The sequence below is a fragment of the Bos grunniens genome, chromosome 7, assembly GCF_055505025.1.
Source record: "Bos grunniens cultivar Pamir isolate PY7600 chromosome 7, Bosgru_T2T1.0, whole genome shotgun sequence".
NCBI classification, from domain to species: domain Eukaryota; kingdom Metazoa; phylum Chordata; class Mammalia; order Artiodactyla; family Bovidae; genus Bos; species Bos grunniens.
The window spans coordinates 5,800,900-5,827,377 of record NC_141171.1 but is presented as its reverse complement, the minus strand read 5'-3'; the positions used below and the strand labels follow the sequence as shown (position 1 = coordinate 5,827,377).

At 51.1% G+C, this 26,478-nt stretch overlaps 2 protein-coding genes across 6 annotated transcripts; one reads left to right on the top strand and one right to left on the bottom strand.

Annotated features, from left to right (window-relative positions):
* The first annotated feature begins 692 nt into the window (after nt 1-692).
* On the top strand, nt 693-4,754 carry MVB12A (multivesicular body subunit 12A). The gene is made up of 9 exons (XM_086413590.1): nt 693-867; nt 990-1,088; nt 1,231-1,327; nt 2,696-2,822; nt 3,172-3,291; nt 3,372-3,478; nt 3,709-3,770; nt 4,096-4,152; nt 4,354-4,754. Exons 1-9 carry the CDS (start codon nt 778-780, stop codon nt 4,414-4,416), a joined length of 822 nt encoding a protein of 273 aa, XP_086269716.1. The 5' UTR covers nt 693-777; the 3' UTR covers nt 4,417-4,754.
* A 6,924-nt stretch (nt 4,755-11,678) lies between these two features.
* Nucleotides 11,679-26,360, bottom strand: TMEM221 (transmembrane protein 221). Of its 5 annotated transcripts, none has more exons than XM_086408528.1 (4): nt 26,149-26,360; nt 15,667-15,752; nt 12,935-13,165; nt 11,679-12,270 (listed from the first exon to the last, which is right to left on the bottom strand). In XM_086408528.1, exons 1-4 carry the CDS (start codon nt 26,169-26,171, stop codon nt 12,209-12,211), a joined length of 402 nt encoding a protein of 133 aa, XP_086264654.1. In that variant the 5' UTR covers nt 26,172-26,360; the 3' UTR covers nt 11,679-12,208. The 5 variants fall into 5 exon arrangements, with proteins under 5 accessions (XP_086264654.1, XP_086264651.1, XP_086264652.1 ...); XM_086408525.1 differs by lacking the exon at nt 26,149-26,360 and adding an exon at nt 18,197-18,649; XM_086408526.1 differs by having other exon boundaries at nt 11,679-13,165.
* Between the last annotated feature and the right edge of the window lie 118 nt (nt 26,361-26,478).

The window sequence follows — 26,478 nt, the reverse complement described above, 5'->3', positions numbered from 1 at the left end:
AAGGCGAGCAGGTAGTCACCCAAGAGGGCAGAGAGAATTTTACATTAAAATTTTTCTCATCCTACATTAAAAACGATTTTATTTTATCACAAATATAAAAACCATTTTTTGCTCTCCTGTGGCATCAAAAAAACAGGCAGTGGACTAATCGATAATACGGTAAAAAGCTGGAACATGTATAGGAGTAGATAATATTCTGTTCCCCAGTTGACCATATATGTTCCATCTAAGCGTGTAAAGCACTTAGCCATTCTAAATACTTTTATACCATCTTAATGAATTATATGTGTGAATAAATCCTCAAGTTACACCAAGATTTCATGGCTCACGCTGGTCCGTACTTTTTACTAGTCGCTGTATAACCCATGCAAGTGTCTCTAGGATCAAAAATTGCGGATTTTTCATATTTCTCTCGGAAATTTCCGGGAAACACCGACGACAGTAGCTCTGGAGGAGAGGCTGATACCGCACGGAATTCTGGGAAATGTAGTTCTGGTTCCCAGATAGCGAGACATTTCCGGCAGAAGTCGCTGGGCTTGAGGTGAAAGCGAGACAGTTTTCCGCAAACGTCTCCCACGGGCGCACCTGAGGGACGTGGCTCCTTGTCCCCACAAGATTGGCCGGCGGCTTTCCCGGCACGCGCATACCGCGTTTCCTGGCCCCCCGACATCGCAAGGCCGTCTGGGAGTTGTAGTTCAGGTTCCTGTCGAACTCCGTAGTCCAGCTGCGGCTGGAAGGTCCGAGGCTGTCTGCCGCCTTCGGTGCTTGTTTTGGAGGATGGATCCGGGGCCCGGGGCCAACGGGATGCCGTTGGCTGGCTTAGCCTGGTCGTCGGCCTCGGCGCCCCCGCCGCGGGGATTCAGTGCGGTGAGCGATGTCAGGGGGCCGGGGACGGGAAGGCAGCGGCACTAGGGGCCGGGGGTTGAATCGGGGGCAGCCGCGGCTGCGGCCAGGTGATATCCTGCCTCTGACCAGCGTTCGCGCTGCAGATCTCCTGCACTGTGGAGGGGGCGCCCGCCAGCTTCGGCAAGACTTTCGCTCAGAAATCTGGCTACTTCCTGTGCCTCAATCCTTTGGGCAGCCTAGAGGTAGGGAGCTCCCATCCTCGGAACCCCCCGCCCTTCCCACTTCCCCTGTCTATTCGCGGAGCATTATGCCCGGGACACAGTCCCTGCTGCTGAGTGATTCTCCCTGTTTCCCCCCGCGCCCCGACCCCGACCCCGACCCCAGAATCCACAGGAGAACGTGGTGGTCGACATCCAGATCCTAGTGGACAAGAGCCCCCTCCCGCCGGGATTCTCACCAGTCTGCGACCCCCTGGACTCGAGTGAGTCCCACGTCGAAGGCAGGGGTGGGTGTGTGGAGGGGGTGAGGGGCAAGTTCGCTCCTCTCTGCCGGGAAGACCAGGCAGGGAGGGAATGGAAAGACCATAGGCGCGCGATTTTTGAGCCTTGGCCGCCCCCTCGATGCTCTGGGTAATGACGGTGTTGGCTGAGGATTGATCTAGGGCGGGGTGATGAACCCCGCCCTGCGTAAAAAATGTGTCTCTCTTTAGAGTAAGTGTTCAGTTTGTGCTACCTGTTTTATTCCTGTTGTTACTCCACCTTCTTACACTGTAGCCAAGCTGATCCAGGCGCAGTTCTCTTTTCCATTTCCAGGCTTTTGTACAGGGACTGCTCTCCCAGCTCTCGGCCCTGACTGCTCTGCTTTCTAATCAGGCTCTCCCTGCCTTCCATGCCCTCTCCGTGTCTTGTCATTTGTATTTGACTGTCAGCATATATCTATTGGTGGGTTTCTCTGGTGGCTCAGCAGTAAAGAACCTGCCTGCCAATGCAGGACACGCGGGATCCATCCCTGCATGGGGAAGATCTCTGGGAGGAGGAAATGGCAATCCACTCCAGTATTCTTGCCTGGAGAATCCCATGGACAGGGAAGCCTGGCGGGTTGCAAAGAGTTGGACATGACTGGAGGGACATAGTATGCATATATATGCCATAGACAGCATCTGGGTTGCAAAGTCTAATATATTTACTACCTGGCCCTTTACAGAAAAAGTTTGCCAAGTCCTGTACCAATAGATAAGTGTTGTTTAGTCACTAAATTGTGTCCAACTCTTGGTGACCCTGTGGACTGTAGCCCGTCAGGCTCCTCTGTCCATGGCATTCTCCAGGCAAGAATACTGGAGTAGGTTGTCATTTCCTCCTTCAGGGGATCTTCCCAACACAGGGATCAAACCCGTGTCTCTTATGTCTCCTGCGGGTTCTTTACCACTAATGCCATCTGGGAAAGCCCTTGCACATATATGCATATATGTAAAAGCCATGCTTAGCTCATGAGCCAGACAAGAATAGACTCTGGGTCAGATTTGGCTTATCCATTGTAGTTTGCTGATCTCTGGGTTAGAGGGCTGAGGGCAAGTGAGTTTGGAGGGCCAGCACGGGCACCCGGTGCTATCTGATCCCACAGCTTCCCACCCTCACTGTGGTCCCCATGACCACCCCATGAGTGCTCCTCCATATCACCAAAGATGAGCCTGTCCCAATGGCTCCTAAAAGCATCATGGATTCTCCTCCTATGACTTTACCATTCATGATAAATGGTACCCTGGAGAGCGATCTCCTGGAGCCATCTTTGGACCCCTTCCCTGCTTCTTGCCTCTTCTCACCCCCTTGCTCCCCACCCCTCCCCTTCCCAGAGGCCTCCGTGTCCAAGAAGAAACGCATGTGCGTGAAGCTGGTGCCCTTGGGGGCCGCGGACACAGCTGTCTTTGACATCCGACTGAGTGGGAAAACCAAGACAGTCCCTGGATACCTGCGAGTAGGGTACGCCTGCTCCCCCGCCTTCCTTCTTTGCCCTCCCAACTCCCTGCCTGCCCCTCTGGCTCTCAGGGACTCCCATGAGGCCTCACATCCCTCTGCCACCTCTCTGTGCCTCAGTTTCCACATGTTAAGATGGGGACAGTTGTACTGGGATCTCACTGGGCAGTGGTGAGGAGCTGGTGTGTCCGAAGTGCCCGATACGGTGACTGAACCCAGCAGGATTAGTTAGGATGTTGCTGATGGTGTGGGCTGAGACCTGAGGTCACCAGAGCCTGTCTTCCTGCTGGCAGCTGTTCTCATCCCTGGCTGCACATCAGGCCAGAGCCCCTTCTCTCTCTTCTTCCTCCCCTAGGGACATGGGGGGCTTTGCCATTTGGTGTAGGAAGGCCAAGGCCCCTCGGCCAGTGCCCAAGCCCCGAGCTCTTAGCCGAGACGTGAGGGACCTCTCCCTGGACTCGCCGGGCCAGCCGAGGTGAGTCCTCCAGCTATGGGGCTGGGGTGGGGGCGGGGTCAGCATCAGGTCGCCGACCTGGGCTGTCCTGCCTCCATCAGCAAAGGTGGCTTCCCGGAGCGGACACTATCCAGACTGGGCTCTCGGGCTTCTACCCTGCGGAGGAACGACTCCATCTATGAGGCCTCCAACCTCTATGGCATCTCAGGTGAGAGCAGAGTGGGGAGATTGACACCCTGGGGTGGGGGTGGGGGGGTCCGAGGTTGTACCCCCAGGTAGAGGCCAGGGCAGGGTTGGACCAGCCCTGGGCTTGCCCTGTTCTGTCAAGACTGGGAAGAGCCGAGACCTCTAGGCTGGGCTTCTTGGGTTGGGGTGGGCAACAGGCAGGCTTCAAGTCTCCTCAGCCTCAGCTCCATCCCTCTCACCCACTTTCCTCAGCCATGGATGGGGTTCCCTTCACGCTGCACCCCCGATTCGAGGGCAAGAGCTGTGGTCCCCTGGTGAGTCCAGGTCCTGGGGAGTCTGGGGCTGCCCCCACCCCTTGAGTTTTTAGGCACCACGATGCAGGATGTATCAGCGTGTGTATCCAGCACAGAGGGGAGTTCCTGAGTGGGAAGAGGCTGGAGGCCAAGGGGTGGGGGTGGGAGGGTCTCCTTCTGGAATGAGGGGTTCAGGAGGGGCAGCTGGATGCTGGGGGGCGAGAGGCAGTGGCAGGAAGGGGAGATGATGTTCAGGCAAATATTGAGGGGGCCTTTCATGAAGATGAGGGAACAAGGGTTCCAGGTTGGGGTCCCTGTCCCAGACTGACCTGCCCTTGCCTGCCAGGCCTTCTCTGCCTTTGCTGATCTGACCATCAAATCGCTGGCGGACATTGAGGCGGAGGTGGGTGTGGGATTAGGGAGGGGGTGGAGTTGCGGGGATGCAGGCCACCTCCTCTCCCCTGGGCCCCACTTCTGTCCCAGCTGTAACCCACCTTGAGGGCTGCAGATCCCTCATGCCCCACACACTACCATTCCTCTGGCGCCCCCCAGTGGCTGCTCTCTCACTTTGTACTCTCCCTTCACCCCACTCCTCACCCGCCAGTACAACTACGGCTTCGTGGTGGAGAAGACGGCAGCTGCCCGCCTGCCTCCAAGCGTCTCTTAGCCCTTCAGCAGTCCCAGGGAGGAGCCGCCACACCTGACACCGCCCCTCCCCACCCCATCACCCCGCTGACTGGCAGCTGCCCAGCCCATTCCACCTTGGGACCTTTAGCAGCGCAAGGCATGCTGGACCCTCGGCCACTTGGAGGAGCTGCAGCCTGGAGGAGGGAGCATGACCGGTCCGCCCTGTGATGGGTTCCCGGGCCCTAATGGATAGGGGTGGGGGCTGGACAGAAACCAGTGCCTTCAAGTCATTTGTGTCAAAACTCTCTGGTGCCTGGAGGCCATGCGGGTGTCCTGGTAATAAACACCACGCTGTCCAGAGGTTATCTATAATCTCCATCCTGACTGTGTGTCTCTGTGTCTCGCGGGAGCTGGGGTGGACGCACGCTGAGCAAGTGGGTGAAAACCTGGAGGGGAGGGGGCGCTGCTGCCGCTCCCATTCTACAGGGAGAAACAGGCTCCGTGATTCTGGACCACATCAGGTCCCGCCCCTCCATCGTTGCACCCAACCATAATAATAGTAACAGCTACGGTTTGTACTGTGAGGACCTTCTCCCTAATATCTGGTGCGTAGTACCTCATTTAGTCCTCCCGAGCCCAGTGGGAAGTCCTGGTTTTGTGGCCATTTCACAGATAGTGAAACTGAGGCACGAGGTGGCTAAATTCAGAGCTGGGATTCGAACCCAGAGCCTGCTTTCTTAACCATCAAACTGTACTGCTGTCTGTATCTCTTTTCCTCTACCGTGTGGTGGACACAAACCATGAATTCTCATGAATCATGATAGTTATCGTGTATAAAGTGGAGGGAACCCTGAATTAGGAAATACTGGTGTCTCCAGGGGACACAGGTAGGTTCCTCTAAGCCTCTGGTCACATTTTTCTCAAGTCATCAATACATAACCTGTGCGTTTCAAGACACCTTGTTTAACACGCAGCTGATTAATGGTGAACTCACAGCCACTAGTCCTATAACTCATGTCTGAGCAAAATCATGCCTGACACTTGTGATCCCCTGGACTGTATCCCACCAGGCCCCTCTGTCCATGGGATTTCCCAGGTAAGAATACTGGAGTGGGTTGCCATTTCCTTCTCCAGGGAATCTTCAAGACCCAGGGATTGAACGCAGGTCTCCTGCAGTGCAGGCAGATTCTTTACCAACTGAGACACCAGGGAAGCCCGAACAAAGCTCATCTAACAGTATATTCTCCCGGAGGCACATCCCAGCCTTCTTGCACTTGCGGACACTAGATAGCTTTTCAGCACCACACTTGGGGACCTTTTTGAACAGCAAAAATCACCAATGAAAAAGCACAAAAATGAAAAATTTCCCACTAGCTAGACCTCAAGAATGATGCCTGTGAGCTGGAACAGGAAGGCAGAGCATCGGCTTGTCCCACCACAGCTGCAAACATGTACCTCTGGGGACTCAAATTTTTCCCTGCACTGGGAATTCCCTGGTGGTCCAGTGGTTAAGACACAGCGTTTTCACTGCAGTAGCCACGTTCAATCCCTGATTGGGGAACTAAGATCCAGCAAGACATGTAGCATGGCCAAAAAAAATTTTTTTTCCCTTCACTGTGTATGTCCTTCAGTGACCACTAAAGCACTGTGAGTGTTAATTTGGGAGTCACAGATTTGAGCCAGTAGGAGGACTGGCAAATATAGACTCTGTGAATAATGAAAGTCAATTATTTCTGTTAAGAACATAGGCGATGATGGCTCAGATGGTAAAGAATTTGCCTGCAATGCAGGAGACCCGGAGTCATTTCGTTCCCTGGGTAGGGAAGATTTCCTGGAGAAGGGAATAGCTATTCACTCCAGTTTTTTTTTGCCTGGAGAATTCCACAGATAGAGGAGCCTGGCAGGAAAGGGAGACTGCAAAATGTACCCCTCCCCCACACATGTCAGCTGCCTTGGGAAAGTTAGGCCCCTGGTGCTAAGATATCTCCTGGAATCTCCCCGTTCTGGGCACAGCCGGCACCTGCCGGACCCACCCAGGCTGCTGTGGCGCCAGCCGTGGAATCTGATCCACCTAGGAAGCAAAGGCTGTTTGTTCTCCCTGGTTGGGATCTTGGCCATCCTGAAACCAGCCCCAGATCACTTTCCAGGGCATCTGTGTGTGACCAGGGGCCCCCGGATAACCTGGGCTGGCCTTGGGTCCAGGTGGACCAATCATCGTGGCCAGTCACTGACTCTGCAAAATCGCAACTCTCTGAACCCCACAGGGCCTGGCGACAGACAGCCTCACAAAGGGACCAGAGGATCCCGATGGAGCCTGTCCCCCGGCTCCGCAACTCCTGACTTGGGCCACATTGATCAACACTCTGACTGAGCTTATATCATCTTGGGCTACAGGGGGAGGGGGCTTCTTGGTGGCTCAGGCAGTAAAGTATCCACCTGCAATGCAGGAGACCTGGGTTCAGTCCCTGGGTTGGGAAGATCCCCTGGAGAAGGAAATGGCAACACATTCCAGGATTCTTGCCTGGAGAATCCCATGGACAGAGGAGCCTGGTGGGCTACAGTCCATAGGGTCACAAAGAATTGGACATGACTAAGCAGCTATGCACACACAGGAGAGGGGAAAGAAGAGCTTTATCCTTTTGCCTTTTGCTCTCTCCTGGGCGCTGAGAGCTGGGTATTGCAGGGACCTGAGTACTGAGAGAGAGATTTCTGAAGACATGCGGTCACAGCTCCAATGCTCACTAGCTGGTCACCCTGAGCAATGGCTTAATCTCTCTATACCTCAGTTTGTCTATCTATACGATGGGCATCTCACTGGTCCTCACCTCAAAGGGTAGTTCTGAGGGGGAATTTTTGTGGGGGCATGTCTCTCCATTGTCCATGTTGACTATTGCAAAAATGCTTCCTGGCTCTGAAAGTCCTTCTCTGCCGGAAGGTTTCTGCAGCCCGAAGTCCATGCAGAGTGGATGGCCTCTGCTAGTGGAAAACCCCACACTATGAAAGTGAAAGTGTTAGCCCTCAGTCATGCCTGACTCTTTGCAACCCCATGGACTGTAGCCCACGAGTCTCCTCTGTCTGTGGGATTCTCCAGGCAAGAATCCTGGAGTGGGTTGCCATTCCCTTCCCCCGGGGATCTTCCCAACCCAGGGATCGAACCCAGGTCTCCCACACTGCAGGCAGATTCTTTACCATCTGAGCCACCAGGGAAGCCCAAACCCCACAGTTGTATTTAAATGTTTCAGAGGCCGGCTGTGGTCCCTGCTTCTCTCCCCACCCCCAAATCAGAGCATTGATCTGTGCCAAACCTGAGCATCCCCTTTGGGCCCCTCCCTGCCAATTCCCACAAGGCTTCTATCCCATCATTCATTCTGCCTGTTCTTTTTAAAAACTATTTGAATTTATATATTTGGCTGAGCCAGGTCTTAATTTTGGCATTTGAACTCTTAGTTGTGGCATGTCAGATCTAGTTCCCTGACCATGGATTGAACCCAGACCTCCTACATTGGGAGCATGGAGTCTTAGCCAGGGGACCACCAGGAAGTCCCTAGATTTACTCCTAACCAATGGAATACAGTAAGGGTTCTGGGACTTCACTTTTGTAACTAAGTTTAAAATACAAGACTTTCATCTTGTTACAGGCTCTCTTGCTGTCTTTGATGATACATGCTGCTCTATAAAGAGATCCACATGTCACGGAACTGAGGGCAGCCTCTGGCCAACAGCCATCAAGGAACCTAGGGCCTCAGTTCCACAGCTCATAGGGAATTGAATCCTGCCAACAACACAAAGTGAGCTTCAAAGCAGATCTTGATCACAGTGTGGAGGGGAGGACTCAGGAGAGCCATGCCCAGATTCCTGACCCACAGAAACTGTTAGATAAGAAATGTGTTGTTTTGAGCTGCTGATGTTTAGGGATAATTTGTTATGCAGCAATAAATAACTGATACAAATGACAAGTATATTTAAATCAGGGAAAGAGAGTGTGCTGGGTTTTAAGGGAACATTTTTGTCATTCCTGCTCCATTTGTCCTCATAAACTCAGCTGGCATCTCAGGTGGTCTTCTGAGTCTGAGGCTCTATGTGCCTTGTACCTAGAACCATCCTGAAGATGGGAGACTCATGAAGTCTTTTCAAAATTTTTATTTCACCAAAATATGTTTTAAAGGGTTTGAATAAAGTATTCTCTGATGGGAATGGGCCCCTTGTTGCTCTGAGCAATTTCCCTGAAGGTGGCATCTGGCCTTCTGTTCTAAATGTCATCATTCCAAAGGAAGCAAGAAATAAAGGAGAGAGAGGGGCTTCCCTTGTGGTCCAATGGCTAAGACTCTGCACTCAGGGAGCTGGGTTCAATCCCTAGTCAGGGAACTAGATCCCACATGCCACAACTCAGACCTGGTGAAGACAAATAATTTTCTTTTTTTTTAAAGTAAAGGAGAGAGACCAGGGATTGTATTGAGTTGACAACAGTGGTGACCCTTGTGGGAGTTAGGCAAGGTGTTGGCACTTGGCGGGCATCCAAAAATTAATAGTTCTTCTCAATCACAAATAGCAGAGTTAAGTGCTTTCAATATCCCATTTATGCCTGCTGTTGCAAAAGTGCCTTGAAGCTTGAACAGATGCTATCTATGCCTCCGTCCCCTCCACAGTAGTCTCTATGTGATGAAGGCCACTCACAGTAAATCCCTGTGGCCCTGCCTGGGGCCTCCTGTGGTCACAGGTGCATGTCTAGCTGGTACACAGGGACGGCCAGGAACGTGAGGGGTCAGCCCCCCAGGAACAGATCTCAGCTAATGCTGGATGGTGATGAGAGGATAAATACCCCAGCCCCTTGCCCCTGGAGTGGGACCAATTGCCGTGTGTGTTCTATGCGTCTCCCTGGGGTCCCCAGTGGGATGGAGTCCCAATTGCCCTCAGGGCCATCTGCTCATTGGTGCCCACTGCAGGGCTCTAGGGCTTCTGGGGGACGTTGTTGTTTAGTCACTAAGTTGTGTCCAAACTCTTTGCAGCCCCATGGACTGAGGCCTGCCAGCTTCCTCTGTCTATGGGATTTCCCAGGCAAGAATACTGGAGTGGGTTGCTGTTTCCTTCCCCAGGGGATCTTCCAGACTCAGAGATTGAACCCCGGTTTCCTGCACCAGCAGCTGGACTCTGTCACTTCCCAGATAAACCACATCTCAGCAATCGTGTCAGTCTTTGGTTCTGATGACCCCAAACCAAGGCCACATCTTTGACAGATGTTGTCTACATCTTAAAGTGCGCCAGACTGCTAATAGTGACTTGCGTTGGGGAGGAGCCACTGACACCCTTTCTGATTTGGTCCTCACAGTGGTGCTATGTAGGAGCCGGGGGAATTTGCCCAATTTTTAAAAATGTATTTGTTTATTTGGCTGCATCCAGTCTTAACTGCCATACTTGGGCTCTCCTGCTTTAACGTGAGGGCCCCGGAGTGAGCAGGCTCAGTAATTGTGGCACAAGGGCTTTGTCGTTCTGTGGCATGTGGGGTCTTAGTTCCCCGGCCAGGGATCGAACCCTCGTCCCCTGCGTTGCAAGGCAGATGCTCAACCGCTGGACCACCAGGGCAGTCTCTGGTCCAATTTTTATAAAGAAAGAAACTGAGGTAGAGGTTGCATGACCGCTCCCTAAGCCAGGTCTGCACCAGCTGGCTCCTGGAACACCAGACTTTCACCATTTAAAAATGTGCAGCTCAGTGTCAGTTCGTGCATGGACCGCCTGTATCTAGTTCCAGAACATTTCCATCACCCCAAAGGAGACCTCGTCCCTATTAGCCATCACTTTCCAGTCCCCACCCAGCCGCTGGCAACCACTAATCTACACTCATCGATTCGCCTGTTCAGGACATTTCATATAAGTGGGATCATACACCACGTGGCCTTCCGTGTCTGGATTCCTTCAGCCTGACGTTCTGTAGGCTCACCCGTGCTGCAGCGTGCCAGAGCTCATTCCTCGTCACGGTTTAGTACTATTCCGTTGTATGGAATATTATCGTATCACCACTTTGTGTTTGCTCATTCATCTGTTGATGGACATTTGCGTTGGTTCTGTCTTTTGGTGATTATGACTAGAATGAACACATACGTACAAGGATTTGTTTGAACACTTGTTTTCAATTCTTTTGAGCTGCCTTAACTTTTGTCCGTCTCCCCTAGTCCTGGCCTTGGGTGTGAGGCCTAGAAGTTCAACTTCTAATTCTCCTGACCAGTCCAGGAGATGAGGCACTCCTCACCCACAGCCACCTGGGTCCTTCCTCCTCAACTCTCTTGCCCCTCTTCAGAGTCCCCAGGGCCTCCCCCATTCCAGAGAGTTCGCAGAAAACTGGAGTCTCCAATGTTTCCCCGGCGTGTGCTCTGTCCTGGATCCATGTGACAAGGTTACGTGCTCCTAGCGATCACCATCGCTGTGTGGTCGCACAGAAGCGGCCTTGCTTCTCCGGCCTCCGTTTCCCTATCGGTGAGCGGGGTTGTCCTAAGAATTAACTAAAGCCAAGAAGTGCCTGGTGCGTGTCTGCAGTACCAGGCATGTGACATGACATGGTTTTTTTTGCCTGCACTGTGTCTTGGTTGCGGTCACAGGCTCTAGAGCCGGGAGGCTCAGTAGGTGCTGCCTGCGGGCTCCCTAGTTGCAGCTTCGTTGCCCCATGACATGCGGGATCTTAGTTCCCCAACCAGGGATCGAACCTGCATCCCCTGCATTGGAAGGTAGGTTCTTAACCACTGGACCACCAGGAAGTTTGACATTTGTTCTAACGTTATCCTCTTCCATTGATATTTTCATGCACACCAAGAGGCTGGATACCCCCTGAGACAGGTGCCATGTAGGAGGAGGAGGTTTGTGTAGGCTCCCAGGGGGCTCAGGAAGGATGTGGCCCAGGGGAGTGGGGCATCCAAGTCTCTACCTGATCATTGGCTTGGGGACCAGCCTCCCCCAAGGCTGCTGGGCGCTGCCACCTCTCTGCCCATGGGGACAGGTCCTGGGGTCTTCAAGCCACTGTGTGGCTGAGCTTTCTCCACTAGTGGCCCTAGGTGGCCCAGGAAGGGAGGGACAGGCTGGGAGACTGCTGAGGACACTTGTCCATTCGGAGTGGGGGCAGGAACCAGGGCATCCCCACCCGCTGTGATATTTATATGCATGAAGATTTGTGGGAAATGGATTCCAGACTTGGCTCTACAAGGGGTACACTCTGTCCCCCAACTCTTGCCCTCCCCACCCCCACTCCTTCCAGTGCACCCTTCATCCTAGACCTAACTTGGCCATGAGGCACATTTGGTTGTGGCTCAAGTGACATGGAGATAATGACATGGAATTTATTTTCCAGTTGTGCAGGACAGGGATGGGGCCAGGACCTCGGGAGACCCCTGAGGGTCTGAAGGGCTCAGACCCCTGAGGGGCTCTGAGTTAACCACCAAGCCCCATAAGTTTCAAGAGTCCCAGAAACCAGCCATCAACCCACATTTTCTTGCCACCAGGCACCCCAACCTAACAGAAGCACAGGTTGACAAGCATTGAGGACCTGCTGTGCACAGGCCCCTGGAATGACTCATATAGTGTCTCACAGGAGCCCTAGAAGAAGGAACCACCTCTGTTCCCATTTTACAGGCCAGGAAACTGAGACACAGAGTGGTGAAGCCCTCAGCCACAGGCACAGCCAGGAGCCTGGGTCCAGGTCTCCAGGTGCATCCGTGGCCCGGGGCTGCTCTGAGCTCGGCACATGCAGGTTTCAAATGCTCACAGCCCAGAAGGAGTCGCAGAGTCTGAGACTTGCACTATCAGCAGCATGGAGGTTACAGGACCCAGGTTCGAATCCAGGCTCTGGCTCAGTACTGGCCATGGGACCCTTGGTGAGTCACTGCCCCTCTCTGGGCTTCGGTTTCCTCATCTGTAAAATGGATGAAGATGTTTAGAGAACCACTTTCTAAGCTCTCCCCTCCCCCTCCTGCCTAGAACAGAATTTTATTCATTCTGGGCAGCTACATTTCCTTGTCTCCTCTATGCTGAAGTGTGGCCACATGACTGTTTTGGCCAGTGATGTATAACCAGAAGAGTTCCAAGGCCTCTCAGGAAGATTTCCAAAAGCTCCTGAGTCAGTCCTGGCCTCTACTTTTCTCTCTGAGTGAGGAGGTGAAGGCTGGACCCCCAGCAGCCATTCTGTGCCATGAGGCAAACTTGAGGACAAAACTCAGAGATGCTGCGAACTGAGAGAGAAATCAAGTTGTACTGCTACTGTGGTTGAACCTGGAGCTATTTCTACAAGAGTCCTCTTCCTGCTGCCTGACACTAGGTCTCTATCCCTGATCCTTGGGTTCACACCAAGGTAGAGTCCTTCCCTGAACCCGCTGGCCTATGGCCCAGGATGCTGCGCATCTCATGTGTGACCTCTCCCCAGCGCCCCTCACTGGCAGACAGTGTCCGGTGCATGCGGGATGCAGGCAGGCAGCTCTCCCGGCCTCCTCCCATGACTGCAGGTGCTGTGTCAGTGACCATGGGTCTGAGGGAGTCCCCCAGCTTAGGGAAGGATGAGTAGAGAGTCCAGTGATGAGTACCCTGCTGGGGCTGGGCCCTGGGGCCGGCCTTGGAGACTTCAGCAGGGCGGACAGGGTCATCTTCAAAGTGTGGTGGGGACAGTTCATGGACGCCCCGGCGGGTGGTCCGGGCAGCCTGGAGCAGAGTGTGGGTCAGTGCTGCCACCAGGACTAGAGCACCCAAGCCAAGGATGGAGGCAGCTGCTGCACCTGTCTCGATCTCGAAGAGCAGCAGGGCGTAGATGGACAGTGCTGGGGAAGGAAATGGCTCTCATTCAATGTTTGATCCCCAAGCCCTGGAAGAGCTCCCCGACACGGAAGGCAGTTGTAGAAAACTGTACATTATGATAGGCACATAGACTAACTCATCTAACCCTTCCACACCTGACAAATGTGTCACCATCACATCCATTTTACTGTGTGTGTAGACGCTCAGTCATGTCCAACTCTTTGTGACCCTGTGGATTGTAGCCCACCAGGCTCCTCTGTCCATGGGATTCTTCCGGTAAGAATACTAGAATGGGGTGCCATTTCCTCCTCCCGGGGATCTTCCCAACCCAGGGATCGAACCCTCATCTCCCGCTTTGGCAGGAGGACTCTTTACCCCTGAGCCACCAGGGAAGCCAGTGTTATGTGTACTTAACCACAATTGAAACAACCCAGATCTCAGACTTTTGCAATCCTTGTGATTGACCTGGAGTAAATCACAGTCCCTCTCTGACCTCAGTTGGCTTATCTGAACAATAAGACAGTTGGCGACCTGACCTCAAGGACCGGTTCTCTGTTGCCCTATCCAATGTCCGGTTGGCACCTTTCTTTTCGGTGGGAACTATCCTGTGCATCGTAGGATATTTAGGAGCTTCTACCCAGCAGATACCAGTATACCCTCCTCCATCCTATCACGAAACCAAAAATGTCTCCAGATATTAATTGCCCAGGGTCCCCTCCGGGGCAGAATCAGCCTCCATTGAGAGGTGCTGGTCCAGTTCCTAACCCCACCCTGTTCACTGGGCTAGGAGGACTGACCCGCTTCCCTGGCATCAGTGATGTATATGGTCCTAAGTCTTGGCCAGTCAGAGTGTTGCTTCCCCTGGTTGTAGTGATTGGTGCGTGGCTATCACATGACCCGAGTTCAGCCAATCAGAGTCAGCCCTGGGACCTTTGCCTGGACTATGGGGATAGGGGAATTTCCTTATGGCAGCCATTAAGGAATTGCCAGCCTGGTGTGCTGCAGTCCCTGGGGTCGAAAATAGTCGGACATGACTTAGCAACTGAACAACAACAAAAAAAGGAGAGCGGCTCAGAGTTGGTGGGGGATTTCTTGGCACTTTGTGGACTGTTTTTAGGCTTTCTCCAGCTCTGCACTCTTGCTTTTGAACATGCCACACTGTATTATGTCTGGCATATTAAAGCGAGGCCAAGGACTTTTTTTGCTCTAAACATTTTTAAAAGGTCTTTATAATTATTATTTTGGTTCTGGTTAGCAATGAATGAATGACTGGCTGGACATGCTTGGGAATTCTTGCTGAGTGAGTTCACCTAACCTCAAAAAGAATATAAATGGGAGCTGAACAAATTCTTAATTTAATGCTTAATGAGGCTGACATAGTTTTTGTGCCCTTTGTGAGTTTTTGTGTATTTTAGGACAAGAATATTTTATTCTCCAAGTCTCTTAACAGTTTTGTCAGCCCCTGAAAAGGCTTGAGGTCATAGGTACTATGTTGAAAGTGCTTACAGATAAAGACTTCTTTCTCAGGGCACAGTGGGTGAAGAGGTGAAGTGAGAAGCATTTTTTTTTTTTTTTCTGACCTCATTTGAGTGCCTAGATCCAGCCACACCTGAAGCCACTAACCCCTGACCTTTTCAGATAGATAAGTCACTCCATCCACTCTCCTTTTTTAAAAAACCCCACATCCAGAGTATTTTATTAAGTCAAACAACAAGAGCGATCCAGAGTTAGTTATCCTGTGTGTACAAATTCCCACAATAAACCCTAGGCTCATATTTCATAAATTATCTTTTAAATATATCTTCCAAACTTCTATTTCTCTATTGTGGTACTAAGGAAAAAAAACAGTAACAGCAAATCCCTTGTTATTCAGTAAGCTGATTTTTTTTTCCTCCAGTAAAACAGGTAATCTATAGGGCTACTAGAGATCTATGGATGATTTAACACTGAGTCTCCAGAATCAGCGACATATTTTTCAAGATTGGAACAAAACATAAGATGTCAACAGTCTCTTCAAAGAAATGTGATGATCTGATTTCTTTACCAGCATGTGTGGGTGATCAAAGAAGAGTTACAAACGAGGGAAGGAAAGACTGTGTGTTCTTCTGGCACCCAAGTTATTAGATTTTACTCTGCTTCATATTTGGGAATTTAAAATTGCATTTCTGGTTTAGAAAGCTTTTTTTTTTTTTTCTTAATCCCTTCTTAAGCTGGATTCTGATATTTGTGATCAAAACACAGGTTTGCTAAGGCCAACCTGTGAAACATTATCTCCAGAAACCAGCAAAGACTGGGAAACTTTTGTTCAAACCAGGTGTAGACAAGTGATGAATCACGAGTGTTCTGAGGACAACCACCATTTATGGAATCCCCATTGGGATCAGATGCCAGCCGTGTGCACAAGTGTCAGAACCAAGAGTGAGAAAGGTGGGCTGGCTCCAGAGCTGACCCTAATTGTGGGGCCATTACCCTTGGCTGCTCCAACTCAGGCTCCTACACCCCATGTTCTATCCTGAGCACATACCTGCCAAGTAGACGGAGACCCCACAACAGAAGAGGCCGAGAGCCACATGTCTGAGGAGGCGGCAGTCATAGAGAAACCAGTCAGACCTGGCAGGGAGGGGGGCAGGAAGAAAATGGACTCAGGAGGCAGAACTGGTGGAAGAAGCTTGGGGAGGAGAGGAAGGGAGAATGGTCCAGCTCTGGGGAACTGGAGATCCATGTGAGGACCCAAACATCCACCCATGTATCCATCCCCCTCCCTGCTCAATCATTCTTTACCATCTGCCACCATTTACTATCCATCCATCCACCTATCCATCTGTACGTATTCAACCATACAGCCATCCATCCATTTAACCATGCTGTGTTAATCCATCCACCCATTAATTTAAACAGCCACTATCATCCATTATCCATTTGTCATTCACCATCCATTCATTCATCCATCGATCCATCTCCCACCCCTGACCCACCCATCCATCATCTGTCTCCCAGTCACCATTCATTGAGCCAGCCAACACTCTGTCCATTCATCCATCCTGTCATCATCCATTCCATTCCCCTCCCCCATAACCCACCGATGTAGTGAAAGTGAAAATGTTAGTCGTCTCTGACTCTTTGCCACCCTGTGGACTGTAGCCCACCAGGCTCCTCTGCCCATGGAATTTTCCAGGCAAGAATACTGGAGTGGGTTGCCACTTCCTTCTCCAGGGGATCTTCCCAACCCAGGGATTGAACCTGGGTCTCCTGCATTGCAGGTAGATTCTTCACCATCCGAGCCATAAGGGAAACAACCTACTTATATACATCAGTCCACTAGAACATCCAACATTTATGAAGCAGCCGTTGCATGTGGATACTTGCTAGGCACCTGACTTCCGTTATTTTACTACCATAAGCTTATTTGGGAATGAGGAAACTGAGGTGAATTTGTTATCAGCTGCAATAGAAACAGAGATTCCCAAGAGCTGTGTGCATTGAGGACATAACTTTGAACCCGGCCCTATGTTAAGTTTTTCTGCTGTGTGCATGCTCTTCTCCAGTCCTGTGAGATCAAGAAAAGGAGCTTCCATCATTGCTCACCTCCCACCAGTACCGTAGGAATGGCTTCCTCCCTCTTTCTGCCAACTCCCCTCCTGACCCCTTTTCTGCACAGTAGCTAGAGTGAGTTCTTCCAAACCCACTTAAGTCAGATTATGCCCCTCCTGGCTCACAGCTTTCTCAGTCAGAGTAAAAACCCAAGAGCTTCACCAGAGCACAGGAACCTCTATCCAATCCAGTACCTCTTGGACTTCCCTGGTGGTCCAGGAGTCAAGACTCCACACTGCCACTGCAGGGAGTGTGGGTTCTATCCTTGGTCAGAGAACTAAGATCACGCAAGTTCCACGATGTAGCCAAAAAAATCCAGTACCTCTCACTTCCACTTCCTGGTCCTATCTCCCTTATCTACCCCTACCCCAGCCACACCAATGACCTCCATCCCCCTTTAACACCTCAAGCTCATTCCTGCTCCAGGGCCTTTGCACATGCTGGTCCCTCTGCCTGGATCACAGTCCCTTAGATCTTGAGCCTCCTTTCCTTCTTCAAGTCTCAGCTCAGTCCTCCCTTGATGGTAGGACTCACCCCCATCCCCATGATGGTTGGTGTCATCCCTACCCTTTCCTGCTCCACCACATTACCTCATTTTCTTCCCTTTCCAGCATTCATCACCATTTGACATTATTAATCTGTTTTTCTTCTTCATTATCTGCATCCCCAGGAAGGTGGTCCAGATCCACTTGGATCCTGCTGAGTCCCCAATACCCAGTACTGGTCTCAGCCCCCCTTGAACTAGCAGATGGAGGGTGCATGGTTTGGATAGGATTCAGTGGAAGAAGCGCCCATCTGATCAAATCTATGGAAGCCTGGGCCAGGATCCTGGCTCCCCTCCCCCAGGAAGGTGGGACAGCCAAGTCTTTGGCTCAAGGAACGGTCCTCACTCCACATGCAATGCCCCACCGCCTGTGCCCATCTCCCTGAGCTCAGGTGCCTGATAAGGAACCCTACCCTCACCCCCACGCCCACCCCTAGCCAGGGCACAGGTTTCTGGCTCTATCAGCTTCAAGTTCAAATTCAGTCCACTCCCTTCCAATCTTAGCAGCTAGACTGAGCAGCCTCCCCTGTCTGAGACTAAACAGGAGGATGATCACGAATACCAGCCGTTCAGGGGGCTTCACTGTGCTAATCACAAGATGTGGGAGGCACATAGAGCCTAGGGTTCCATTAAATAACAAGTGCTATCAACTGGGGCTAGCTGCTTCCAGGCCTTCTTTGAGCCTCAGTTTCCGCATCTGTGAAATGGGGAGTTGCAGCAGCAGTTGTACCTGCTGTAAATTTTCAACAAATATAGGAGAGAGGGAGGGATGGATGGAAAGGAGAAAGCGAGGGAGGGATGGATGGACGAAAGGAGGAAGGAAAAGGAAAGCTCTCCCCCAAGCTGAGGCCCAGAGAAGGGCAGCGGCTCTCCCGGGCTCGTCCAGACCCCAGCCAGGCAGTGGGGCCGGTCCTCCTACCTGTTAGAGCCCGGTCCCCGCGCCATCTCGGCGCCCAGGTGGCCGCAGAGCGCGGCGAGCAGCAGGCAGGTGAGGCCCAGCACCAGGGCAAGAGCGGAGAGCGCGGCTGCCAGCGGCAGCAGCGCCCCGGCCGCGTCCTCCGGCAGCCGGGGGCCGGCGCCCAGCTCCGGGCCCAGCCCGTCGATTCGCGGTCCTCGAAGCTCCGCGCGGCCCGCCTGCAGCTGGAACAGCAGCTGCGCGCCCAGCGCCGCCAGCACCGCCGCGGGGATGCCCAACAAGACCATCGCGGCCAGCACCCGGCCGCCGTACGACCTGGCCATTGGAGGGGTCCTGCGGGCCTGGGGGACAGCTGAAGAATCAAAGAGATTTTAGGAGGCAGGGCAGTTGAGGAGCGTTCTAGGGCCCTCGGCGGTCCAGAATGGGGCGGTTTTTGAAAGTTGGAATGGGCACAGAGAGCTTGGGACGCCAGTCGCGGTGGGGACGAGGAAGCGCTGGGAAAACTTGAGACGAAGTCTCCTCTCTCTCTGGGGACCCTGTGGGCGCCAGCTCCGGGCCTCCGGGCTCTTGGGGGGCGTGGCCAGAAAGGGGCGGGGCGAATAAGGGGCGGAGGCGGCCCCACGTGGGATGAGGGCACAGTGGCTGTGTCCAAGGGCCCTCACGGGCCACTAAACTCATTAAAGTGTCCCCCTTTCCCTTCCCGCCGCTCCAAGCGCCTGTTTTATCGTTGTTTGAGGGAAAAGAAAAGAAACTTGCACCAATTTTTAAATAATTCACTTTGTTACGCGATCTCTACCCGCGGACCTGGCAATTGACTGGGATGTCCCCTCCGCTCACCTTCTTTCAAGGCTGTGCAGAGACGTCACCACCTCAGAGAGGCCCTCCTGGACCTCCTCCCCAAGAGCACACCCGTCCTTCACTGCTAGACTTTGTTCTTCCCACGGCACCTTTTGGAGGGTTATTATTTCTTTAATTTTTTGCATTTCAAGAAGAATTTTTTTTTTTAATTTTTAAATGAACCTTATTTCTTGCATCTTCCCATACATAGAAAAACAGCATAACCATGAACTTGAAACATCTGTTCTTTGTGAGTAGCAGTAATATTTCACCAAGATTTATGTCTGATTACATTTATTCCTTAACAGCAAAACATATAAACTAGTTTCCTCCCACCTCTTCAGAGCAGCTCCTCAGAGCTGAGAGACTTGTCTCCCAGGTTATAGTCCTCAGTAAGACCCTGAATAAAATTTAACTCACAACTCTCACATTGTGTATTTTTCTTTTAGTTGACAACACAATATATACATATTTATGTGTCTGTGTATATTTCTCTGTATATGTATATATTAATCACAAAAGCATTTAGAGTGATTATTATTTCCTGTCTACCAGGGCTTGTCAGCATGTCTTCCATATAATGGACCGGTATGGTGTTCTGTGGGATGTCAAGATATTTGGAGTCCCTAAGTACTCTTGCCTGGAAAATTCCATGGACTGGTAGGCTGCAGTCCATGGGGTCGTTAAGAGTCAGACATGACTGAAGTAAGTGACTTAGCACCAGCAGCAGCAGTAGCAGCAAGGTCTATATTATGATAAGGAACAAAGGAACTGGCATTGCCTTGAGGCCTTAGAAAGCATCACTACGAACAAAGCTAGTGGAGGTGATGGAATCCCAGTTGAGCTATTTCAAATCCTGAAAGATGATGCTGTGAAAGTGCTGCACTCAATATGCCAGCAAATTTGGAAAACTCAGCAGTCGCCACAGGACTGGAAAAGGTCAGTTTTCATTCCAATTGCAAAGAAAGGCAATGCCAAAGAATGCTCAAACTACTGCACAATTGCACTCATCTCACATGCTAGTAAAGTAATGCTCAAAATTCTCCAAGCCAGGCTTCAGCAATACGTGAACCGTGAACTTCCTGATGTTCAAGCTGGTTTTAGAAAAGGCAGAGGAACCAGAGATCAAATTGCCAACATCCGCTGGATCATGGAAAAAGCAAGAGAGTTCCAGAAAAACATCTATTTCTGCTTTATTGACTATGCCAAAGCCTTTGACTGTGTGGATCACAATAAACTGTGGAAAATTCTGAAAGAGATGGGAATACCAGACCACCTGACCTGCCTCTTGAGAAACCTGTATGCAGGTCAGGAAGCAACAGTTAGAACTGGACATGGAACAACAGACTGGTTCCAAATAGGAAAAGGAGTACATCAAGGCTGTATATTATCACCCTGCTTATTTAACTTATATGCAGAGTACATCATGAGAAACGCTGGGCTGGAAGAAGCACAAGCTGGAATCAAGATTGCCGGGAGAAATATCAATAACCTCAGATATGCAGATGACACCACTCTTATGGCAGAAAGTGAAGAGGAACTAAAAAGCCTCTTGATGAAAGAGGAGAGTGAAAAAGTTGGCTTAAAGCTCAACATTCAGAAAACAAAGATCATGGCATCTGGTTCCATCACTTTATGGCAAATAGATGGGGAAACAGTGGAAACAGTGTCAGACTTTATTTTTGGGGGCTCCAAAATCACTGCAGATGGTGACTGCAGCCATGAAATTAAAATCACGACGCTTACTCTTTGGAAGGAAAGTTATGACCAACCTAGATAGCATATTAAAAAGCAGAGACATTACTTTGCCAACAAAGGTCCATCTAGTCAAGGCTATGGTTTTTCCAGTAGTCATGTATGGATGTGAGAGTTGGACTGTGAAGAAAGCTGAGTGCAGAAGAATTGATGCTTTTGAACTGTGGTGTTGGAGAAGACTCTTGAGAGTCCCTTGGGCTGCAAGGAGATCCAACCAGTCCATTCTAAAGGAGATCAGCCCTGGGTGTTCTTTGGAAGGACTGATGCTAAAGCTGAAACTCCAATACTTTGGCGACCTCATGCGAAGAGTTGACTCATTGGAAAAGACCCTGATGCTGGGAGGGATTGGGGGCAGGAGGAGAAGGGGCCAACAGAGGATGAGATGGCTGGATGGCATCACTGACTCGATGGACGTGAGTCTGGGTGAACTCCGGGAGTTGGTGATGGACAGGGAGGCCTGGCGTGCTGCGATTCATGGGGTCGCAAAGAGTCGGACACGACTGAGCGACTGAACTGAACTGAGGCATCAACCAAAGTTATACGCTTGTTCCCGCTTCTATTCTGATTTTGGTTGCGATGTGAATGAAGAAGAAAGCATTCTCCGAGTCTGTAGCTCCATTATCAGGTGCCTGGTGCTGTGTTAATTTGCTCCAGAAGAGATTCCTCACTTAGAATTGTGATTTTTTTTTTAAAATCACCACCTAGATAAATTTGTGATGATCTGTCATTTTTCCATGACTCAACTGGCTTTTATTAGTGGCCAAACAGAGGCCCTAAGGAGACTAGCCACTGGGTTGGAAGGCAGATATTCCAGGTGTAGCAACTGAGACACTTGTATGCAGAGCAGGGATAACTGCTTCAGAGACTGGGGAAAGGACGCCTCCTTGGGCAAAGGAGGTTTGGGGCAATTTAGAGGTATTCAGTTTGCAGCCTCATGTCTGCCTAAATGTACCCATCCCAGGTCTCAGAGTTCCACCCGTTTCCACCAGTACTGTTACCTTGGCATAACAAGCATGGCGAGGCTGACCATTTAATTTGTGACGGCAACTCTGCAACTCACATGCTTAGCTCCTAGGTTTGGTATTAAGTTCACGTATCTGCCTACAACCCCCAGGACATGGAAGACTCCTCCAGAACTCCATGGATGCATCATCAGTTCAGTTCAGTTGCCCAGTTGTGTCTGACTCTCTGCAACCCCATGAATCGCAGCACGCCAGGCCTCCCTGTCCATCACCAACTCCGGGAGTTCACCCAGACTCACGTCCATTGAGTCAGTGATGCCATCCAGACATCTCATCCTCTGTCGGCCCCTTCTCCTCCTGTCCCCAATCCCTCCCAGCATCAGAGTCTTTTCCAATGAGTCAACTCTTCGCATGAGGTGGCCAAAGTACTGGAGTTTCAGCTTTAGCATCATTCCTTCCAAAGAACACCCAGGGCTGATCTCCTTTAGAATGGACTGGTTGGATCTCCTTGCTGTTCAGGGACTCTCCAGAGTCTTCTCCAACACCACAGTTCAAAAGAATAAATTCAAATATATATATATATATATATATAAGCTCATGGATATTCTTTGTATATATTCATAACATTTAATTTCTTTTTTCCCCTATGTATGCTGTAAAAAGAAGGTGCATGCCCAGTCGTGTCCAATACTGCAACCCCGTGGACTGTAGCCTGCCAGGCCCATCTGTCCATGGGATTTCCCAGGCAAGAATACTGGAGGGGGCTGCCATTTCCTTCTCCATATTTATTTATTCTTAAGTTTTAAAAATATAACTGAAACTTACATGACATTAAATTAACCATTTTAACGTGAACCATTCAGAGGTCTTTAGCACATACCCAACGCTGTGCAACATCACCTCCATCTAGTTCTGGAATTTCCATTCCCCACCCCACCCCCCATTAGCAGCCATTTTCCATTCCCCCTCTCTCAGCCCCTGGTAGCCACTAATCTACCTTCTGTCTTCTACGGATTTGTCTTTTTTGGACATTTCATATGAAAGAAACCAGACAATACGTGGTCTTTTGAGTCTGGTTTCTTTCCCTGAGGCTAAGATTTTTAAGGCTCATCCATACTGTAGCACGTGTCATTCCTTTTTTATGGCTGAATAATATTTCATTGTATGAATGGACCACATTCAGCTTATCATCCATCTGTTGATGGACATTTGGGTTGTTTCCACCTTTAGCTGGTTATGAATAGTGCTGCTAGGAACAGGTCCATGGAGCAATTTGAGTCCTGGTTTTCATTTCTTTCGGGTCTATACCCAGAGTGGAATGGCTGGGTTATAATGGTAACTATAAGCTGTTGAGGAACTGCCTGTTTTACACAATGCCAGCACCAGACACCCCAAAATCATTTTACATTCCCACCAACAGTACACCAATTTCTCGATTTGCACATCAACACTTGTTATTTTGTTTGTTGATTATAACCATCCTATAGGATGAGAAGGGGTATCTCGTTGCAATCTTGATTTGCATTTCCATAATAACCAGGGATGTAGTGCATCCTCGTTGGCCAATGCACTTGTTGGCCATTTGCATGTCTTCTTTGGAGAAGTGTGTCTTCGTATCCTTTGTTCATTTGGGTTGTTTTGTCTTTTTGCTTTCCTACAGCGCTTGGCATCTCTGGCAGCACATTGCAGCACATCGCATACACTTTCCTGCTATCTGTGGCTGGGGGGTGGGGGCGAGGCGGGCTGCTTCAGGACCGCTGCTTCAGGACTACTTCAAGTGTCCACTGCTGCGTTCCCTTTGTGTCTGGATCTGCACCCAGCACATAGTAGGTCCTCAATAAAGGCTTGCTGGACATGAATGAATGAGTTGCCTTGTACTCTGGCTCTGGAATTCTTGTAAAGTTTGAAATATCAAATCTGGAAAAGGTTTCAAAAGTAACACATTCCTGCTGCATCCAGAATCTAAGGGTAACTGAGGTCAACATGGCCTGATGCAAGCAGGTCCCTGTCTTAATGTATCAGGCCTGAAAGATGACATAGCCATCATCTGGACTTTATAGAAGAGGAAACTGAGGCCCCGAGAGGTTCAGTGACTCCCTGGGCCACACACTCACCACAGACAGCCTGGCTGTATAAAACCAGTGCTTTATACTACTTTCCAGAAATGTTATAGATCCCACTGGTTTTGAATCTCCATGTCTTTTCTCCAACTTGGGGAGTCATTTATCTTTTTCAGGTTTCAAATTTTTGGGGTCTTTTTGGAAAAGTTTGTGAGCCTTGAGCCCCCAGCCCCGCACCTGATGGGTAAAATGACCGCAGGGTCGAGAGTACAGGGTGAACTTTCAGCAACAGGTGGCCTCTCTTCCCCTGGAGATTGGGGGTTAGGGATGAGCATGAAATGAAGCACTTGTCCAGCCCCAAAACTTCTGCTGCTGCTGCTGCTGCTAAGTCGTTTCAGTCGCGTCCGACTCTGTGCGACCCCATAGACGGCAGCCCACAAGGCTCCCCCGTCCCTGGGATTCTCCAGGCAAGAACACTGGAGTGGGTTGCCATTTCCTTCTCCAATGCATGAAAGTGAAAAGCGAAAGTGAAGCCTCTAGGGCTTCCCAAATCCGAGTCTCAACTCCTTCCCCACTTACCTTTTCCCTGAGCTGGGAGAAGGTGTGGGTTGCATTTATTAGCATGTTTAGCCCCACTCAGACGACACGTCTCGCCGCCAGGCGGCGCCAGAGACAAAGTGAAGAGATAGGTGCGCGGGGCGAGCTCCAGCTCTGGCTCCTTGGCTGACCTGCCAGGTAGAACCTTATCTTATTGTCATTTCCCAGGAGAAAGAAGGCTTCCCAGGTGGCCCTAATGGTAAAGAACCCGCTTGCCAGTGTCCGAGACTTAAAAGACCAGGGTTCAATCCCTGGGTAGAGAAGATCCCCTGGAGAAGGGCATGACAATCCACTCCAGTATTCTTGCCTGGTGTATCCCATGGACAGAGGAGCCTGGAGGGTTACAGTCCATGGAGTCGTAAAGAGTCCGACACGACTGAAGCAACTTAGCACAGGAGAAAAGGTGGCTTAGAAAGGCGGAGGTGACTGTCTTAGAGTCACACAGCCAGGAAGTGTTCCCGCCTGGCATTTTTGATATCTATATTCTGCTGTCTCTCCATCCCCCACCCCCTCACGGGGAATCCTCGGGGTTCACCAACAACAGGGAGACTGAACCCTCGCTGTAGGTCCGGGACTCAGCGCACATGGTACCAAATACTGAACTGCATCTTTTGTAAACGATAAATCTGTTGTTAAAGGATTGTTGCAAGTTAGCGCATGAAATACGTGAACAACTCATTTAGCGTGTGATGGGCGAGCCGTTCTCAGCACAATTCATTCGATTTTAGTTTGTAGTTTCCCTTTTTGCAACTATTAACCATCTCACCTCTTCAGTCTTAAAGATATTTCTGAATATTTTAAAATATGAGTCAGACATGCCACTGGAGAACCAAGACAGGCCCTGGGTGACAGATTCTGAGGGGGATCTCACCTAGAAATCTCCGTCATCCGCCCTGCCCTGGGTCCCACCCTCCATCTGTTGGCGGGGGTGGCGGGGTGGGAGTTGCGGGAGGGTGGGAGGGTGGTCAGAACTGACTCCATCAGGTCCTGCCCTGCTTCTCTCCGCCATGTCATTACACACCCCCTCGCCCTCACTCATTCCTGGAGGATGGGCCTCAAAAACACCTCGACGCCCCAATTCTAGGCTTTTCTTCCGCATCCGGGTAGCTCAGAGCAGCCCCACCCCTACCGCCCCTCTGCTCCTGGGGCTGGGCTCAGAATAAAGACAGCTTCCATCCCCAGCCCTGGGGTTCGGCTTTAAGCTGGGTCGCCTCCCTCTCAACTGAACTGAACCTCCCTCTTCCTGCACTTCTCAGGTAGCCTTAGTGATAAAGAATCCGCCTGCCAATGCAGGAGACGTAAGAGACAGTGAGTTTGATCTCTGGGTTGGAAAGATCCCTTGGAATAGGAAATGACAACCCATTCCAGTATTCTTGCCTGGAGAATCCCATGGACAGAGGATCCTGGCAGGCCACACAGTCTATGGGGTCGCAAAAGAGTCCGATACGACTGAGCCACCGAGGACATCCTCCTTCCTGGACTGAACTCAGAGAGGTTCCTTCCCCTCATCCTGTCCCCCTTTCCCGCCCTGTTGAGCCTTTTCAGAGATTGTGCTTGCTCTGCCAGCCAGCCTTCCACCTTCGGGCTCAGAACAGCTTCCCCCACTCTGGTCCCGCCCACTACCGGGAGGAGGGGTTTGTCTTTGTTCAGTCGCTCAGTCGTGTCTGACTCTTTCCGACCCCATGGACTGCAGCACGCCAGGCTTCCCTGTCCATCCCCACTCCCGGAACTTGCTCAAACTCACGTCCATCTAGTCGGTGATGTCATCCACCCATCTCATCCTCTGTCGCTCCCTTTTCCTCCAGCCCTCAGTCAGGGGGAGATGAGGGCTCATCAAAGAATCGCTTTCCCCCTCGCTGTCCCCCGCCCCGCCTCCTTGTGTTCTTTCCTACAGGGGATTCAGAACAGCCTCCAGCCGCCAGTCCCACCTACCCTTGGGGGTGGGGGGAGGACTCATCACAGACCTGCCCCTCTCTGTCCCCTCCCACCAAAAGGATCAGAGCAGCCGGCTTCCCCCTCCCCCCCGGGTCCGCCCCAACCTTCCTCCTGAGGTTTCATCATAGAACTCCCAGTC